The sequence below is a fragment of the Bubalus bubalis genome, chromosome 6, assembly GCF_019923935.1.
Source record: "Bubalus bubalis isolate 160015118507 breed Murrah chromosome 6, NDDB_SH_1, whole genome shotgun sequence".
NCBI lineage: Eukaryota > Metazoa > Chordata > Mammalia > Artiodactyla > Bovidae > Bubalus > Bubalus bubalis.
In genome coordinates, this window is record NC_059162.1 from 19,795,719 (window position 1) to 19,816,365 (window position 20,647).

At 38.2% G+C, this 20,647-nt stretch overlaps 1 protein-coding gene across 5 annotated transcripts in view; it reads right to left on the bottom strand.

Annotated features, from left to right (window-relative positions):
• GABPB2 (GA binding protein transcription factor subunit beta 2) overlaps positions 1 to 20,635 on the bottom strand; it is a 32,282-nt gene extending 11,647 nt beyond the window's left edge. Inside the window, exons 1-9 of one of the 5 annotated variants that reach the window (XM_025287881.2) lie at positions 20,496 to 20,635; positions 16,685 to 16,824; positions 15,124 to 15,291; positions 14,383 to 14,577; positions 12,260 to 12,398; positions 6,849 to 6,965; positions 4,898 to 5,092; positions 836 to 966; positions 532 to 714 (exon numbers count right to left, since the gene is read on the bottom strand). In XM_025287881.2, the coding sequence (XP_025143666.1) occupies positions 532 to 714; positions 836 to 966; positions 4,898 to 5,092; positions 6,849 to 6,965; positions 12,260 to 12,398; positions 14,383 to 14,577; positions 15,124 to 15,291; positions 16,685 to 16,792 (1,236 nt within the window). In that variant the 5' untranslated portion in view covers positions 16,793 to 16,824; positions 20,496 to 20,635. Of the gene's footprint in view, positions 1 to 371; positions 715 to 835; positions 967 to 4,897; positions 5,093 to 6,848; positions 6,966 to 12,259; positions 12,399 to 14,382; positions 14,578 to 15,123; positions 15,292 to 16,684; positions 16,825 to 20,495 lie in introns of those variants that run through there. The other 4 variants (XM_006058143.3, XM_006058146.3, XM_006058145.3 and 1 more) reach the window with 4 other exon arrangements.
• Between the last annotated feature and the right edge of the window lie 12 nt (positions 20,636 to 20,647).

Genomic DNA, 20,647 nt, shown 5'->3' on the forward strand with positions numbered 1-20,647 from the left:
CATAATCTAAGGCAAAGTTTCAGGTCACTTGATGGTACAACTATTAAAGGCTCTGGGTATGTACATATTAGAAATATTATTTCAAAATCTTCTGATAGAAAGTCAGTTATTTAAAAAACAATCGGTCCATAACATCCACCTTTCTTTTACCACTATGCTTCAAGCAATGATGTGAGCTGAGAAATCTGGTCCTTATTATTTTGGACCCTCAGAAGACGTGTTCCCTAAATTTGGCTTCAAATTTTCCAGTTGCATAGAAAGCTTTCCTGAGCCCAAGTTGTAGCCTATAGCATTGTACCCTGCTATAATTTTCTTCTTTAGGACATTCTTAATTTTTACACAATGTTTGTCCTCTGTATTTTTTTTTTTTAAGAGGAAAAAGATGGACACAGTACAAGTTGTGGCCCTTGCACATTAAGTTGAAACAGTTTCCATGGCAACTCCAGTATGAGGCTCTGTGGTCCCTGCTGCCCCAGGCACTTCTGTCTCTCTCTCTTCCATCTCCCGCTCCGTGACTACTACAGCACCTACCTCAGCCACCTCTTCAACCACGGCAAAATCAACTCCATTGGGCTGTTGTCGGGCCATGGCCTCCAGTCTGAGGCGGTACTGTTCTGCCTCCTGCTCTTTCTTTAGAAGCTGGTGTCGGTACTCCTGGGCTCTTCGATTAGCCTCCTGGAGGCGCTGCTGAAGTAGCTCTCTTTCAGTGCCTTCCTGTAAAAGTAAGCCACACAGGTGAGGATTCCTAAGAGTAGACAAAAAGACAAGGGTTCAGGCCTTGAGAAGTCTGGCTTTTGAGTCTTTGCCTTCTCTCCACCACTGCTAAAAATATTACCTTGCTTTCTTCCACACTGTTTGTCATCTCTTCTATCCTTGGTTTCTTAGTCAGTGGCAATTTCTCTGCTTCTTCTGCCTCTTCCTCAATGATAGTCTCCTCTGCAACCTGACCAGCAGGTACAGTTAGAACTATAAGCCAAAGGACACCAATTGGAGGTGATGAATACATAGTAAAACAAAGAGATTTTGCTTACTTTGAATCAGAAAACAAACTAAAACATATTCTCTGATATCTTACTGTTCATATCTCTTCAGATTTTAGAATCAACGGTAAGGCATGGCTTTGTAGAGAGAAACCGAAGATTAGAGGCACTAAGAAGACTTCAGAGGGACTTCCCTGGTGGTTAAGAATCCTTCTTGCAATGCAGGGGATGCAGGTTTGAGCTCTCTTTAGGACACGAAGATCCCATATGACCTGGAGCAACTAAGCCTACATGTGGCAACTAGTGAAGCCCATGTGCTCTGGAGCCTGAATATCACAATTACGAAGCCTGCACGCTACAACTAGAGAGTTCGTGCACCACAACGAAATATCTTGCATGATGTAATGAAGACCCTACGTGCCACAACTAAGACCCAGAGCCAAATACACATTTTTTAAAAACAGAAAGATAAAGACGACTTCAGAAAGGAAGGCCAATGATTTGCAGGTTTGGAAATCATGCAGTTAAGACCCAAGTCTGAAGCTTTTATATAAAAGTGTCTGACTATAAATCAGAAGCTGTGACCACTTAGCTTGCAATTCTGCAGGAATAACTTATCTAAAGTAGGTATAATGTCTTAAATAAGAATTTTAAGAAAACTTTCATGAAAGCAGTTTACCATCAGCTATATCTAATTTAACTATTTCTCTTCTCATAGATAAGTGAGAAAAGGGTCAACACATATGCATACAACACACAAGATGTACTGCACACCTATTAGAATGGCTAAAATTTTAAAAATAGTGATAACACCCAACACCCAATTCTGGCAAGAATGCGGAGAAACTGGATTATTCATAAATTGCTGGTGAAAATGTAAAATGGTATAGTCACTGTAGAAAATTTTTTTTTTTTTACAAAACTGAACATGTATTTACCATATGACCCAGAAACTGTACTTTTGGACATTTACCCCAGAAAATGAAAATTTATGTTCCTATAAAGCCTGTACATGATGAGTCATAACAGCTTTATTCATATATAGCTAAAAGCTGGAGACAACTTAAGTAGTTAAGTGATTAAATAAACTATGGTACATCATGGAATACTACTCAGCAATAAAAAGAAATGAACTACTGATACAAACATCAACTTGGACAGACCTTCAGGGAATTATCCTGAGGGAAAAAACCCTATTGCAAAAAGCTATATACTATATGATTCCATTTCTATAACATTCTTGAAATGACAAAAGTATGATAGAGAACAGATGAATTAGTGGTCACCAATGGTTAGGAATGGGGTGGGAAGGGAAGTGGCTGTAGATATAGAGTAGCACAAGGAATCCCTGTGATAGAATTGCTTTCTATCTCAACTGTGGTGGTGCTCATACAGTAAATTGCACAGAACACAAACTCACAAATGAAGGCAGAGAAAACTGCAAAAAAATTTCAATAAGGTTGGTGGATTGTACCAAGGTAAATTTCCTGTCTGTAATATTGCACTATTTGTATATTATACAAAATAGTACAGTAGGCTTCCCAAATGGCACGAGTGGCAAAGAACCTGCCTGCCAATGCAGCAGACATAAGTGACACGGGTTCAATCCCTGGATCCGGAGGATCCCCTGGAGGAGGGCATGGCAACCCACACCAGCATTCTTGCCTGGAGAATCCCATGGACAGAGGAGCATGGCAGGCTACAGTCCGTGGAGTCGCAAAGAGTTGAATTGCGACTGAAGCGACTTAGCACACATGCACAAAATAGTACAAAATATTTGTACTATTATTCAAAATGCTATCACTTGGGGAAACTGAGTGATAGATATATGGGATCTTTCTATATTATTTTTTACAACTGTACATGAATTATCATGTACAATTACACATACAATTATCTCAAAATAAAAAGTTAAAATTATATTTAGGTTTTAGGATGCATTATGATTTTTGTTTAAAGCAAAAATTGATAGCATCAATTGATAGCAGTAGAAAGCAGCTTAGATATCTGCTAAGTGGAAATGGAAGCTTTGTCTGGAATTTAAAATTTCTTACAGTTAATTCATAAAATTTTGGCTTTCCTTCTTTGAGCCTGGTTAAATGCATCTGTAAAAAGTAGTGCAGTTCATCCAGGCAAAACCTTGAAAAAAACTCCCCCCCCAGGACTTTCCCAGTGGTCCGGTGGTTAAAACTCTATGCTCCCAATGCAAGAGGCACGGGTTCAATCCTTGGTCAGGGAACTAAGATCCCACAAGCCAGAGGACTTTAAATTTTTATTTTTTTCCCTTAAAACAACTTCAATCTTAAAAAAGCAAAAAAAAGCAAAAAACCCCAAAAACTCCGTTCTCATTTACTTAATTCCAAGTAGTCTCTCACCTATTCTGTGAGCTCCCCCAAACTTTAAGTGATAATGTCCACAAAAACATCAGTAGTATATTTCCAAATAAAATTCCAAGAACTTATGATACCAAAGCTTGGATTATAAAGGTTTAATTCCTACTCTTTCTTCCCCTACTGCAAAGATCCATCAATTCAAATAATTTAAAAATTATAGAATCCTCATAATTATTTAGGCCAACTCAAATTGCTGATGACACAAAAGGCAATGATACCAACCCTCCTTTTTCAACCTCTAGTATTTCTGAGGAATGAAGTTGTAATGTTAGTTTCTCTTTTTTTAAAAAAAATTTTACTTAAGTATTTTTTTTAATAACAAACACATTCAGATGGTTCAAAGATTAAAAGCTATAAAAGCATATACACTGAAAAGCTTCTCATCCATCTCTAGCTGCCCAGGTGCCCTGCCAGAAGGAAACCAATGTTAAATGTTATTTCTGAATGTTCTTCCAGAGATAGTCTAAGTCTACAAATATATTAGCAAATATACATATAAACTTATCCCTTTAAAACATACAGTGTAGCATACTCTACACACTGCCTGTATCTTGATCTTGTCACTTAAGGTATTTTGGAGATCAGACCATACTGGTATGTAAGAATCCTCTTCATTGTTTTTAATAGCTGCATAGTATTCCATTGCATGAGTAGGGTATACCATAATTTATTTATCAAGTTCCATTAATGACTTCTACTTAGGTTCTTTTTAATCTGATGATTACAAATAATGGTGTAACAAATAACTTAGTATATAGGTGATTTCTGTGTGTGTGAATATAAATTCATATAAAAATAACTTTTTAACCAGAAGGTATGTGCAGCTTCAATACTGATACATGTTGACAATTTGCTCTTCAGAGGATGCATTCACACTCTTACCAGTGATTTATAAGAGTGCCTGCTTCCCCATACCCTTGACAGCATCGTGCTTTAATGGTATATTGGTGCAGTATTTATATTTCTCTTGCCATAAATGAAATAAATTTTCCTATTTTTAAGAACCATCAGTATTTTCTGTGAACTACTAGTTTGCAATACTTGCTCTTTTTTCTATCAAATTATTGGTTTTACTCACATATTTTATGTATATTAGGAGAATTTGTGGCATCACACTCCAGTACTCTTGCCTGAAAATCCCATGGATGGAGGAGCCTGGTAAGCTACAGTCCATGGGGTCTCAAAGAGTTGGACACGACTGAGCGACTTCACTTTAACTTTTCACTTTCATGCACTGGAGAAGGAAATGGCAACCCACTCCAGTGTTCTTGCCTGGAGAATCCCAGCCTGGTGGGCTGCCGTCTATGGGGTCGCACAGAGTTGGACACGACTGAAGCAACTTAGCAGCAGCAGGATAATCTGACTGGTTTCGGGGTTTTTTTTTCTTTTTCAGAGCTTCTTTGCCCCATCTAGGATATGGCATTCTCCATTTCCCCCTAACTTGCCCTAATGCTCCGTTTTTAGAGGTGTGTTGAGTGTCTAAAATATCTTTTAATAGACAATTGTCCACATGGGACAACTCACCTTGCTGTCCATCTTGCACAGTCACAATAAATGGCTGGCCAATGCCTCCAGTAGGGATTGCAGTTTGGATATTACCCAGAGGGACTCCATCGGTCACTATGGTGATGACTCTCTGGCCTCCACTCCCCACCACTTGCTGGATTGATGAATCAACAGCAATTGATGAATTGCCCTCTATGATTTCTTCTGAATTAGCTAGAGATGACAAAAGTAAATATAAAATTACAGCTTAAAAAAATAGGAGTAGAGTAATTTCAGCCTCCTTGAAATTGATAATATCAGGAATAGAAAAACTTGAAATGCATTAGAACAGTATTTTCTAAAATGTTTTCACTGACATGTTAGCTTTCACCAGACAGGTTCTATGTACAAATACATTTTCAAAATGTTAGTTTAAATATGCTTAAATTTTTGTTTTTATTTTGTAGTATCAGAGACCCTAATAGACAAATGAGCATTGTGACTCTCTAATAGAAAATAAGATATGCTGAGTTTCCCCAACATACTTGATCTTGGGACTCTTCTTTCAGGAAGTATCTTGAAAGTCTAAATAAATCTATAGAGCCTAGGACTATAACTATAAATTAGAATAGACCTATTTCTATAAGAAATAAAGGCATTTAATAGAGAATTAACAAAATAACATGTCAAGAAGTCAAAACACTAAAGAAGTTTGACCGACAAAAACAGGTGGCTTCTCCCATCTGACTGATCAACAATAACATTAATAGCAACTAACACTATTTACTATGCACCAGGTACTTTTCTATTAATAAGAACTTTACATGTATCACATTGAATAAAGATTTTCACTTTGGTTAGTCAATATCCCCAGTAACTATTAGGGGAAACAGCTCCTACTACTATGAAATTTCTGTATCTAAAGAGTCACAAGGAGAAGTTTGCAACAGGGGTAGGAACTATCCATATGAGATGCATTCAGGCAGTTCAATGGAAATAGAGCATTCACACCTCTTAGAAGCAAAGAACAGTTAAATGTTAGAGCTGAAAGGACCCTGATATATAATCTAATCCAACTACCATGTTAGAGATGAGGAGACAGACCTGAAGAAGTCAAATGATTTATCCAACATCAAAGAGAAAATTAGAAAAATTAACAAGCACAAGTTTAATATGTTGCTTTTTCCTCTGCCATGCTGCTCATTCATACACATCTGAGTAGAGATTTTTATGATTGCTACCAGTTGGAAAAATAGAATTGGAGGAATGTTCTCAGCATCTAAATGTCTATGGCAGAAAGAAATCAACAATCTGCTTTCATTTATGATGGAGCAGATTGCCAGAGGGCTCCAGAAAGATTCCTAGACAACTATTTACCCCTATCTATAACTATTTGCCTCCTACCTATATGAAGTCTTAAACCTTTTCCCTGGAGGCCACTAGCTCTGGCTAAGGGACGTGAAACCTTTCTGTTTTAAAATCAGAAGGGCACTATATAGGATTTACTCCACAAATCCACTGGGAATGCCAAAGTAACATCTCCAGTGACATGAAGCATGACAACCTGGGGTACACAGTATGGAACAACGAGCGAGGCAGCAGTCCCATGTATTTTGATGCTTTAATACAAGGTATCTAGGCTGCTATTTTGAATCATTCTATGATAGTATCAGTCAAAACACAACATAGAGTATTTCCAAAACTCTGCTATATAAGACGAAACATTTCAATCTGATGTAACTCGAGTCAGTGCAAACAAACTTGAAGCTGCAAGAATACAAAGGAGTAACTTACTCATTCTCTGACATTATTCAGCTGACTGATTGTATCACTTATTGATTTTTCATTCTGATGCTCAGTGACTCTACATCCCTTTACCCTAGTTGTCTCTAACCATAATTCTTTAACATTTCATGGAAAAGTAAATCTGCTGGAGAGTTGAAAACAAAAGAAGAAATGGTGATTCACCCAGCAGATATCCCTTACCTACCTGTGGCTCTGTGTGAGTTGGAGAGGGGGGCTGATGCCTCAGCAAGAGCTGCGAGGGTGGCCAGCACTGAGGTGGTAGAATTTGAGAAGTGTACTGTTGAGGAGGCATGGGGGTCACCTATTTTGGTAAAAAAGGCAAATGAGGTCCAGTGGAGAGAATAAATAGAGATGAACTAAAATGGCTTATTAAATCAAAATCTCAGCTTTTCCTTAATCTTGCTTTCTAATACAAACTTATATAAACCGATTATCATGGTGTTAAAACTCTTAAGGTTTAAAGTTTTCCCTTTAAAGTGGATTAAGATAATATGCTTGGTATAGGGCCATTACATTCTCTTCATCTGATCATTCTCTTGGCACTGTCAAGGCTGAGCATCAGCAGCTAACACACCAAGAGTTCTAACCACTCCCAAGGCTGGCTGTTCAGAGCTCTTCTTGGCAGCAGGCAGTAAGCATACAGAGCATGCCGCACCCCAAGCTAGGCAGTGGTGAGGGAATAGGCCCCTCCTGGGCTTTAGTCAGTCACGCCTCTTCTCTTCACCAGAGGTGAGAAGACTAGGACTGACCTCAAGGGCAAGGACAGTTAAAAACATGCAGTTTCACATTTTGAATGTCAAAGGACAGTACAATAATTGATGCTAAAAAATAACAATTACTTAGTTATGTCATGATGTGCTATTTAAAAAAACTTCGTTCATAACCTTTTCCTCTATGTATGTAATATACTTACAGCTAAGTTCGAAGAGGGAAGTGCATTAGATCTGGCAACAGGCATGCCTAATTTTATGAACCAGAAGTATTACTCAACACTTTTGCATAAATCCAACTTTAAAAACATGAATTGCACTTCCCCAAATCTTTTACTATAATTTCAGAGATAACTTATTGTACCAATCGCAAATTAATTGCCACTTGGCACCAAATCCACCCTTCTTTGCCGTGCCTTGTGATACTGAAGCTGAATCCTATAAATATTTCCTGTCATCTGGCAGGAGATTAAGTTTTATCACATAGAAGTGACTGCTCCCCATACTGGCTATTCCTATATTCTTTAGAGTTCTCCTCACCTCTTAATAGTTATCCATTGTTACTAACAAGTTTTTAGAAATAAAGTTTATAAATTATATATTTATAATATATATTTATTGTATATATATAAGTATTTCTTACATATGTATAAAAAATTATGTATAATTAAACTATACCACACATAATTTTGTCTCCTGAATGAAATGGACTGATACACTTATCTTTTTTTAAAAAAAATAATTGGTTAATTTTATTTATTTTGGCTGGGCTGGGTGTTCATTGCTACATAGGCTTTCTTCTGGTTTCAGGGAGCAGGGGCTATTCTCTAGTTGTGGGGCATGGGCTTCTCATTGTGGTGGCTTCTCTTGTTGTGGAGCATGGGCTCTAGGGCATGAGGGCTTCCACAGTTGCAATTCCTGGGCTCGAGAGTACAGGCTCAATCAGTTGTTGGGCACGGGCTTACTCTGCGCCATGTACGAACCTGTATCTCCCGCATTGGCAGGCAGACTCTTTACCCCCGAACCACCAGGGAAGCCCTAAATGTACTCTTACTTTTTGTTTTCTCAATAATATACCTTAAAAAAAGTCAGTTATCTGTAAAATACTTTCAAAGCTTTTGAATGATGACTATGGGAGTGAAGATAAGGGTGGAGAAAATAATGATATCCTTATTTTAATTCTTTCATATTCAAGGAACCCAATGGTCTTAGTGAAACAGCGCGTGACCTCTAGAAAGAGCTTGTGTCAATCTAATGACCTTGTAAGAGCAAGATTAGCTATAGCTTATACTCTAATTTTCCTGCTTAGTTCATGCTTTTCTTATCACTCAGACTATCATACCAAGTGCTGACATAAGAACTCACAAATGAAACAAACAAGGAACAAGCAAGTTTTAGATACATCCCTCATGGAGGTTGGAATATATGTGACAGTAAGTCACTAACAATAAAAAATACACCGCTATTATTTTATCACAGTTAAACACACACAGACAAACACACAAACAAGGCTGTTACACTTAAAGTTCAAGTAGGACAAATCAGGTAGGCCACCAAGCTAAAGGAGACTACTTGTGTAGAACTGCTTCATAGAAAGGCATTATATACTTTTTAGCACATGATGATTCCAACCTAAGGGTATTTGTTCTCCCTCTAATTCAAACATAATGACTCACCCAACTTCTCTTCAATAACAAGATGAAGAAAGAACATTTGTGAAAAATTAGGTTTAGTATTCTGACAGAATACTAAATTGAAAAGTTGAAACTGAAAAGAAATGATACAAATGATCTCTTCAGACTTATCCCAGAGAGTTCTGGAAAAATAAAGTACTTTATTGTTAAACAATGCTAATTGCTTCGTTTTAATACAAGACCCCCCATCAATAAAGTGAAATGTGCATGGCTGCTGGAAGGAAAATTGCATTGTTAGTGACAATTTGTTACCTACTCAGAATGTGGCTTATACAAATAAACTCTTCAGATCAGGATTTAGGGGTATGTGCTATGGTTAGCTAGGCAGTATCACCAAGTCAGTGAAAACTGGTGGTGGTGGCTTAGTTGCTAAGATTCAGAAAAATTAAGTAATTTGCCCAGGGTCATGCAGCTAGTGAATCTCAAGAGCCCAGATTAGAACCTATGTCAGATTCCAAGGCCTGTACTCTTTATGAACCAATACAAGGCAATTCGTACTTGACTTTGGAGTACATCTTACAATTCTACAGAAAAAGGAAATTTATCTTCATAACTCTGTTTTGCCCTGATTAATATTTAAGTTAAGTCTGCCCTCTCCAGTCACTGCAGTTTGATGGTGGCACTGATGATAACTGATCTCTTTAGTCACAAATGGAAAATTGAAAGCAATCTTTACAGTCTGGATTTTGGTATCAAAAATATCCACCAAAATGACAATCCTAGGATACTTACAGTTAATTCTTATAAAAAAAAAATTTATGTATTTATTTTATTTTGGGCTGTGGTGGGTCTTTGTTGTAGTGTTCGGGCTTTTCTCCAGTTGAGGCAAGCGGGGGCTACTCTTCGTCGAAGTGCTCAGGCTTCTCACTGTGGTGCTTTTTCTTGTCTCAAAGTATAGGTGCTAAGTGTGTGGGCTTCAGTAGTTGCAGTGTTTGGGCTCAGTGTTTGGGCTCAGTAGTTGTGACTCCTGGTGCACAGGTTCAGGGGCTCCACAGCAAGTAGGATCTTCCTGAACCGGTGTTGCTTGCATTGCAAGGCAGATTCTTAACTACTAGACCACCAGGGAAGCCCACTTTCAGTTAATTCCTAAAAATATTGTTGGATGATGGGAGACAAGAAGGCTTCTCCACCATTCAGGAAAAGAAAATCCTTAAACCCAGTTCAACAACACAACCCGAATTTGACTTAGAACTTTTCTCCTTTCTTTTATCTGCACTGATAGGCCAATCCCCTCAAGGGAAACAGCTAGGTAGAACTGCTTCATGAGTAGGATGACACTGGAGCGATCAGCTCTAATTATGTGACGGTTCAGCAATTTCAATTTGCTGCTGTCAACATACAGAAGAGAAAAAAGGAGTAGGTTTGCCAGAAGCAACATGACAAGCATGATATAGGTCCACAGGAACCAAGGCTAAGAATCTTTATGCTGCATGCCTTCAACTTTGCTTATCATTTCAGATAAGAGTCTGGAGAATTTCAGTAGTTAGACTAAAGACTTAATTCTAGCCCATGTTGTAAACATATTACTTTATTGGCTTCTAAAAACTTTTGAATTAAAAAAACACTTGTTCTAATCAGTGCGGCCTGAACCACAACAAATCCAAATGGCTGTGAATATTCTGATTACATATATACATATATTTAAGATAAACTTTTTGAATCATCCAGCTGAAAACGAAAGCACAGCAATTTTAAATGACAGTTGATAGCTTATAAAATGAAGGGCACTACTGCCCCCTTGTGGGCATGAGAGAGTCAACCTTCACTGAGAAGTTACATTTTCATTCAACATTAGCTATTTCTGAAGCCCTGCTATAAAATGGGTACTGAAATACAAAATCTCAGTCTCACCACAACCTCATGAAGTAGATTATTATATTCTAATTTAATATATAAGTACAGAAGGCTTAGGGAAGTAAGTAGTATTTCTAAGGTCAAGTATCTTGCTGCTGCCAAGTATCTTAGTCAATTAATAAATCAGTATTTGAAAGCAGTTCTGGAATGCAAAAACCTTTGTACACTGTGTATCTATTCTTTCTAGTTTATACTGCCTCTCAATAATAATACATCAGTCAAGATCTTCCTCTGATATTTTACAAACAACTATGAATGCAGTTGCAATTTTTAAATGAAAATCAGAAAGAGAAAAAGAAACCTAGGGTCAGTAGGAACATTTCTTTAAACGAGGACATAATCTCCTCATTGTAAAAAAATATCTGTAAGGAGATGTTGAAAATAAACTTGATTTGTTCTTTTTTATTTAAAAAAATTTATTATAGTTGATTTACAATGTTGTACTAGTTTCTGCTGTACAGCAAAATTAGATTTGCTCCTTTCTAGATAGATATTTTATTTTTATTTAAAACATTAATACTGTGTACTGTGTACTGGTGGTACAGTAGATAAGACTCTGCCTTCCAATGCAGGGGATGCGGTTTGATCCTGGGTCCAGGAGGATCCCACATGCTGCAGAGCAACCAAGCCTACTAAGCTAGTGCTCTAGAGCCCACGAGCTGCAACTACGGAGCCCACACACCTAGAGCCTGTGCTCCTCAGTTAGAGAAACCACCACAACGAGAACCTGTGCACCCAACTAAGAGTAGCCCCCACCTGCCACAACTAGAGAAAGCCTGAGCAGCAACAAAGACCCAGAGCAGCCAAAAATGAATAAATTAAAACAAATACATACAAGTGTCAAAAGAGCAACACCAAGGGCTTTTCTTCGCTATATTGTTGTTTTATATGTTCTCAAGAACAAATCAGGACTCTTCAACTTTAGTCGAATAACCATACTCACCTCTTTTATATCAGCATCCAACAACCATTTATGTTTATTTTCTTATTTGTTACTGATTTAGACTATAAATATTTAACTATTTTCCTTAGCAGTACCATATTAAAGCACCTTATATTTTCATTTTGGGGTCAGACATAACCCTTAAACAGATTAATCTGTAGGATATTTTACTTTTAACACAGTCAAGCATTTATGTATAATCCTCAAGTATGATCTTCCCTTCCTCCAGAAAGAATAAAGCATTAGCTTTAAAATCTATTATAAATCTTCCATTTGGGGAATATTTTAATAAAGGAGGGGATATCAGACAGAGTATCTATTCATCTTATTTAAAAAACCTGTAATTCAGGTTCATTTTAAGTCTAAAATAAATGTCACATTATCAGAACATCACCTGAGGTTGTCTTGGTGCTGGCTGAAGAAACAAGGCTTGCGAGGTTGACAACTTCTCCTGACGTGAAGATGAATGGGGTAGCCATAGTCACAGGGTTGGCTCTCTCGGGATTAGCATTCACCTGATTCTGCATTGCTTCCTATAAAACCACACAAGATATTTCAAAGTAAGAACACTTACTAACTAGCCTCAGTTATATAGTTACTGAACAGCCATGCCCCCTCCCCCCCCCTCAATGCTCCGTCAGGCAGATCTAGTTCCGGCACACAATGTCCTAGGGACCTCAGAGTTCTCATTAACACCACTGTTTTTTTCTCAGACCAGGGCAACAGAGAGCTTAGGTTGCTTTCCCTATTATTTCTACCTTAAAAAAAAAAAAAGGTGTATATTTGCAAAAACTTTTAGACAATTCACTTAACCTCTCTAGACCTTGGTTTTTAATTTGAAAAATAAAAGGGGTAGCCTAACAAGGAATTTCCAGCATTAATATTCTCTGATCAATTATGTATAAGACATGGTGCTAGCTGAAGATCCCTGCAGAGAATCTACAGAGAACAATATTCTCCAGAGTTTTGTCCAACTACTTATTCCATTCTGCCTCTGAAGAAATCCCTAAGAGAATATATAACAAACAATCAAATGAGCACCAGATTTTAAAGGCTATTTCCATACACTGCATTTTTGCTTTCAGGGGTATCTGCACAATTTTGGTATAAAGATGCTTATCTCTATTTTATTTCGTTGACTATTTTTTTTTTTAACACACAACTATCCCTTTGCTACGAGTTTCAATTGAAGGAGATTGTCCATTCTCTGGTTACCGTAAAATTCCTTCTTGAACCTGCCCCTTCTACCCTCCATATCACTTCCTTAATTCTAGCCCTCATTGACTCTTGCCTGGCCTAATGAAAGTCACTAGATGGTAAAGAATCTGCCTGCAATGTGGGACACACAGATTTGATCCCTGGGTCGGGAAGATCCTCTGGAGAATGGAATGGCAATCCACTCCAGTATTCTTGCCTGGAGAGTCCTGGAGACAGAAGAGCCTGGTGGGCTACAGTCAATGGGGTCACAAAGAGTCGGACACGACTGAGCGACTAACACTACTACTACTACTGTATGGTCTTTAGCATTGTCTTCTCTCTCAGGTCTGTGTACCACACTTTAAACAATTACCTTTTTAAAAAACCTTCTCATATCAATCCTATATTTAAAAGCTTCTATTGAAACACCACAAAATGGCCCACACTCTTGCACACCCCTATGTTCAGAACTCAGCCTTTCAAGTCTTAGCTCCTGCCACTCCTAAACTCTGCTTCTCTTGACCAATCTCTAGGCACAGAACTATTAATACTTACTCTTTCCTGATCATTCCATGCCCTTTCACACCTCTGTGTCTTTGATTTGCTTTTTCTAGCCTAGAGTATCATTTTCTCACATCTCTGCCTAATGCTCCTTCAAAACTCAGTTCAGAGTCTACATATACTTTGATCTTTGCCTTAAGCATGATCAAAACTCCCTCGTAACACCTACCAGGTATCTGTTTATCATCATAGTTTTACATCAGTATAGTATTGTACTGCTTTATATTTTCTCTTTACCTTCATTATGCTGTAAACACTCCAAGGACAGGGCTATGCCCTATTAATCTTTGTATCTCTCATCCTATTATTTCTGATATACACATACTGGCTTAAGAAATCAATGGATGATACCATCACAGCTGATTTTTAATTCTGAGATGGTTTCCTTACGACTCAATATGCTTTAGAGCTATGTTCTATCTCACATTAGTTGATGTATGTTCATAAAACATAAAGAGGCTTTTCATATTATCCCAAGTCAAGCTTAATTAAAAAGGGAAATTTTCATGGAGGAAAAAAAAATTCTAAAGCCACATAAATCTCATTTTTGTACTGGTTACAACATTGCTCTTCAATCACCACAGATAATTCAGGGCTTTATAGAATTTTTTTTTTAAGATACTAATGACAATCACAAGATTGAGACATAATGAAAGTACTACTTTGATAAGATACAGAAAATTCAGTTTTGATTCAGCTCCTACGAAAAATCCTTAACTTCAGTTAAAGTATACTGTGGTGGTATAAAAAGAACAGGACCTGAAGGATGACCAGAATCTCAGCATTGTTCTTCTCCAGGGCTATGTCAAAAGCAGATTTATCAAACTTGCTGAAAGCATGGACATCAGCTCCGTATTTGATAAGCAGCTCTACAACATCTCGATGGTGGTGCTCTGTGGCCCAGTGCAAAGCTGTCATCTTTAGCATATCCTTGGCATTCACATCTGCACCATTCTGTCATAAAAAAGTAATTTTTTTCAAAGAGATACTGGTTATAGTAGCACAGGTGCAATATCCCATCACCAGATACTGAGGATTTCCATAGTGATTACACATACTCAAATTTAGAAATGTTTAAGAAATATCAAAGGGAAAAAATGTCTAAAATTCTCCTGCATGTTGACAGACACAATGCCTTAAATGAGAGAGTCTTTTAAGGACATCACTGGGAAATTATAACAGATGGGAGAGAAAGGGGAAAAGAACAGATTTTTGTTGCATTTATTAACAGTAAGCTGAGTGCCTGAAAAAACAGGCATAAGAGCAAAGAACACCTGCAGAAGAAGAATGAAGAAAAATCAATAGTCTGTTTTGCCTTCAAAAGATTAGAAAGTAAAATACTCATAGCTATGATGACTCTTGAAAGAGCTACAACTCAGTGCTATAAACTGTCCTAAAGTTAATCTTTTCCAACCTAGTTTCCTAATGCCTGTTTAAGTAAGAAAATAGGAAGGTTAGTTGTCTTTTTTACAATATAGACCGCCACTATTCTTGCTTTACCCTAACAAGTAGTTCCACGATGTGTGCATGTCCATCAGCTGCAGCCATGTGCAAAGGGGTCCTGTCCACTTTGGTCCGTGCATCCCTGCTAACTCCTGCTCGAAGGAGCACTTCTGCTGTGGAATAATGACCATACTGGGCTGCAAGGTGGAGGGGTGATGTTCCAAGCTGTGGGGAAATAATACTCATTTAATATCAACTGTGTGCAAAGTCCTAAATCGTTACTGGAGGGATACAAACGAAGAACAGGAGAAGCCTAGGTTCCTGTCCTTGGAGAGAGAATCTGGCTGGACAGATAAACTGAAGAAATGATTTAACTAAAATTAATACACTAATGGACAAATAAACATACTATCAATTAAATAAGTGCTAAGTATAATGGCTTTAAGTCAGGTGGACTTAACAAGTAAAATTCCATAAAGGGTATGATTCTAAACAGGGCTTAGAAGGTTAAAAAAATTGAGGAGAACATGTTGAGTCAGGAACAAAGTGGGGGGACAGGCAGGTTCAAAACAATTCTTGAGAAGAGGACAAAAACTAGAAAGTGACATGTGAAATTTAGGGTGCAAATCTAATTGGTTGAAATAGAAGTTTGTTACCACAGTAAAGCAAAGCAGAAAGACTGATGAGATGAAGAGCCAAAAGAAAAAAGATTAGCAATAGTGTGTCAATAGCAACAAACAAGGCTGTATCATCTCCAAGTAAATCTTGTTACTATCAGAGTTATCTATCAGCATCCATTTGGTCAGAGATCTAGCCCTTTCTTTGGGTTATGCTCTTTAATTTAAAACCTATTTCATTTATTCTTTGCTTTTTATATATTCAGTCTCTCTGCCTGACTGGATTTAACTCACACTGTGCTTTTCAAGTCTATTTATAGAAATGTTAATCTCCTGGGTTTCCTTTCTTCCTTTTTGTGATGTGTTGGCCTCTAAAGTTATGAATTAATCACCTCAGAATAGAGGACACCGCTTATTGAATTGTTAAAATTAGGCAATGCTAACAAAATCTATGACTACCAAGCAAGCCCATGTTATAGCCTAGACCCTGGACCTTCTGACACTCTGCTCTCCAAGCTGATCGAACTCATGAAATTACACCTTCCTCTTTAACGTTTTTTAACAGTGAAAAAGAAAACAAAATGGCTAGGCTATTCGTTATTAATGAGGACATTTTAGAAAAAAGGAAACCAGGAGTTTATTAGTTTAGAAATGTACTCTTAGTATACTGATTTTGTTTAATTTCTAGCTAATTACAGAAGCCTATAACCCAAGTACACTCCAGAGAGAAGTAAACCTTTTAGAAAATACTCCAAAAAACATTATAGAAAATTACAAGTATATAATACCTTACAATTACCACCTATCTATCCACAGGAGATTCATTCAATTTGGAAAACTAAAAGAAAAAGAAAACCATATATTCAGATGAGACAAAGATAATGAAACTCTTGTAGGGAGACTGAGGCAGAAAGACAATAAACAAAAATCAATTCAGACTATTTAGTCTTTAAGAAAAAGGCTACTAACAGCACACGCTGGGAATAATTAAGAAAGCTTACCCAGTCTGTGGTGAATGGAGCACCATTTGCCATCAATGTTCTCACTTCATCATCTTGGCCTTTTCTTGCCGCTTCTAGCAACCTCTTCCCTAAGTCTACCAAAGACATCTTTATACATAGGAACACAAATTTTCAGGAAGCTGTAACTCAAACACAAGGAAAGATGCCTGTAAAAATATTTTTAGAAGACCTCTTGTATTAGAATATATATTCTAATACAAGTAAGATACTTCTCAAGTGGACTATCTGATAAGGCACTTCTTTTCTACTTCAGTACAAACTGTCAGGTATTTCAAAGTTTCAGGCCCTAAACCGTAGTTTCCTCACTTTCAATCTCCAGTAAAATACTTTGAAAATACATGAAACACATTGCTGCCTTTCTAACTTGAGGACTCAATAAAACAGCATTGCATCCCTTCGAAACAACCATGGGTAGAAATAATGTGTTACACACACAAAAAAATGAATAGACAAACCAAGGATATTGAGACTCGGGTATGTGGAGGACACTTTTTCAAAAATGAACAGAGATGTCACTGCACCTGTCAGAGGTGTCTCAGCAACACCTAGAGTTTTTTAAAGTCATCAGTTTGGCCAGATTATATACTTTGTTTAAAAGTACAGTTATGTCTAAAATCATTACAGTTTTTCACTTAATAATGCTGGCATCATTACATTTTTGTGAAAGCTCACAGTAAAATAAGAGCATCTGAGTAGGAGAGTTTTTTCCTTGTAAAAGGCATACAGTCAACTCTCTGTCATTTAAAGAAAAAAAGAGGACTTCCCTGGTAGTGCAGTGGATAAGAATCTGCCTGCCAATGCAGGTGACGTGGGTTTAACTCCTGGATCTGGGAAGATTTCACGTGCTGGGGAGTAACTAAGCCCGTCCACCCGTGGGCTGGAGCACCCTGGAGCCTGTGCCACCCAGGAGAAGCCATCACAAAGAGAAGCCCATGCACCACAACAAAGAGTAGCTCCCGCCTGCACAAATGAAGAAAGCCCAAGCATAGCAAAGAAGACCCAGCGCAGCCAAAAAAAATGCTATGTTAAACACACGAAATCAAAGGCAGTAAGTGATGGGGATTGTCTTAAAAAGCAACCAAAATGGCCATTTAAATTGACAGTTGTTGTAAAGTAAATAAGAAACGGGCCTGGGCATCAATTCAGAGTTGCAGAGGATAATAAGTTCCTGTATGCGATGGAGAATTGTCTGAATGGTGTATAATCACCACACATTACAAATTTTCCAACCAGTGAGGAAATGGCTGTTCTTGATCAATCTAATTTTTATTATCTATTTGCTTTCATCTTGTACTTTTTTGTCTTAGTTGCTCTGTGGCATATGGAATCTTCCTGGACCAGGAATCAAACCCATGTCTCCTGTATTGACAGGCAAATTCTCAACCACTGGACCACCAAGGAAGTCCTTATAAACTTTTCTGATAAAATGGTGGTGATACTAATAACTGTGATTTTTAAATATTGTATAAAATACATCATTTGTATGATGGGCATTATTTGGTGAACCAATATTTTTCAAATGACCCATATAATATTGTCACAAAATTATGCTCAGGTAAAAAGTATGATTCAAAGTGAAAGCACATCAATGGGTTTTAAGGTAATCAAGTATAAAACATTCATTGACATGGTTTCAGATTCCTCACTGCAACTAACTTTTAAGAAATCGCCTGCCACTTGTTGGGTTTTTGTGTAACATAGAAGAAGAATAATCACCATTACCTGAACTAGCTATTAAAACACTCCTCTGGACTTCCCTGGTGGTCCAGTGGTTAAGAATCTGCCTGCCAATGTGTTATATCTATATATAAAAAAAGTATCAGCAAGCCCTAAACACTTCTATAGGAATTCCCTGGCCGTCCAGTGGTTAGGACTTGACACTATCACTGCTGAGGCTGGGTTCAGTCCCTGGTCAGGCAACTAAGATCCTGCCTCAAGTCACACAGCACATTCCCTCACCTCCCCCTCAAAAAATGAAAAACAAAACAAAACCCAAAACACCTCTACGATAACTGATCACAAAGGGAAAGAACATCCTACACAGGAATGTTGAGAAATGTTGACATGCAGCAGATTAAATTCTCCTAATATTGAAATTTCAGCTCTATTCTCTACCACAAAAAAATATTCAGGCGTAGGCTGAGGTATCTGCTTAAGGAGATACCTAGTTTGCTTCACATTCCTGGGAAGCTGATACTTCTGGAAGACAAGGTCCTTTAATTAAGTCGATTTTAATCCCACTGCAACTGGTGTCCTTAGCTCCTGAACTCTAACAAAATATTTTTGAGCCCTCAATTTTGTCCACTACAGTCTGCCTTCATATATATGTCAATTTTAACACTTTTAAATCATATTTATGAGTCTGTGTATCAGTACCTCTAAATGAAAGTGACCCAAATGTTTCATCCCATTGTTTAAACAGGCCACCAAAAACCTTATTTCTTATTATAAATTGTAAGTTAAACTTTGGGGTCAGAATGTGAATAAGCTGTTGCATTCATCATTTGATAGAAAAAAAAAAGTTTCCTAGATATGTGTTTAAGGTTCTTTTCTCCCCTTATTCTCACTTTTTGCTTTTAAGTTAAAAGTAAAATGTATTTTTAAAATAATGACATTTTGGGGGGACTATGTGTCATTCTCCCATATACCACACCAGATGAGAGATGCAGCCTAAGGATAAGAGACAGTCTAGGTACTTCTGAGATCCCTTGATTACTAAAAACAAAAGGAAAATATTCTCCCTTAGTGAATGTACCTCCACTTTCCCTACTGATCTAACTTGCCTCCCAGGATTTTGGAGATGAATAAAATAACAGAGCATCCACTTTCCCTCCCAAACGAACACACAAGAATTTTGAATAAGTGTTTTTTAATAACTGATGAAGTGCTTGAGCTCTTCACAACAACGTACTCTGTTACAAGAGAGTAATTTCGCTTTTTGATACAAAAATTTAGGTGGGGCACTTCTTTCATTGCTATCAAAGCATATATGAACATAGACGCTTAAGAACATCTCTTGTGGACTAGGTGGATCAAATGGTACAATGAAAATAGTCTCAGATGGCCAAAAATGTCAAGTTGCTGAAGGTAAATCATAGAATATTCTTTTCCATAGATGTTTTAAAAAGAGAGATGAGAGAGAAAGGTCCTTCTGGAAAGGGAGAGAAGAATGGGATGATGTCTGCGGGCTCAAGAAAATCTGTGAGAAAAGGAGAATGGTTAGGGAAGGAGAAATGGAATTGAAGAGTCCATGATCTGACGACCTTTTTCTATTGCACACGTCCCCACTGCTCCGCCAGCTGTACAAACAACTGTGCAAGAACTGGAGGCGGAGCCCTCACTGCTCTTGCTCAGATTGCTGAGCTCATTAATAATCTTTAGGCTATTCCTGGGATCAGAGAGTCAGGGAATCCTTTTTCTCTTCAGTCTTTCTGCAAGAAGGGTCGATTAGGGACAGGGAACCAGGGTCTCAGCCTCGAGGTTAGCCCCCAGCCCGCGCGCCGCGCTGCCCCCTAGCGGTCACCTCTGTGGCCTTGGCTTCCCTCGGTCCAGCTCCCCAGCCCCAGGTCTTACACCCACCCCCTTCTTCACCTCCCAGTCCCCTCCCCTTCCTCCCGGCAGCATCCCCTTCCTCTCCTTCCCTCAGCCGCCCCCGCTCTGGCGAGGGGGCGCCGCTCCGACTGCACCGAGAAGTTCGGAGCCGAGCTGGGAAGCGGTGCAACTTTTCGCGGCAGTCTCCCTTCCAGCCCTGACGCCCCCTCGAGCCCACGCATCTCTTTTTCCCCCTCACCTCCTCGTCCGGGACGCTGCCGGCTGTGCTTTCACCGAGCCTGCCAGTTTTGTCCTGTTTCCTTTTCTAGTTAAGACTCCCTGTCAATGACGGTTACTTTTTGGCCTTTTCACATATGCATATTTTGGGGGCCTTTAACCCCCCCCTCGTGA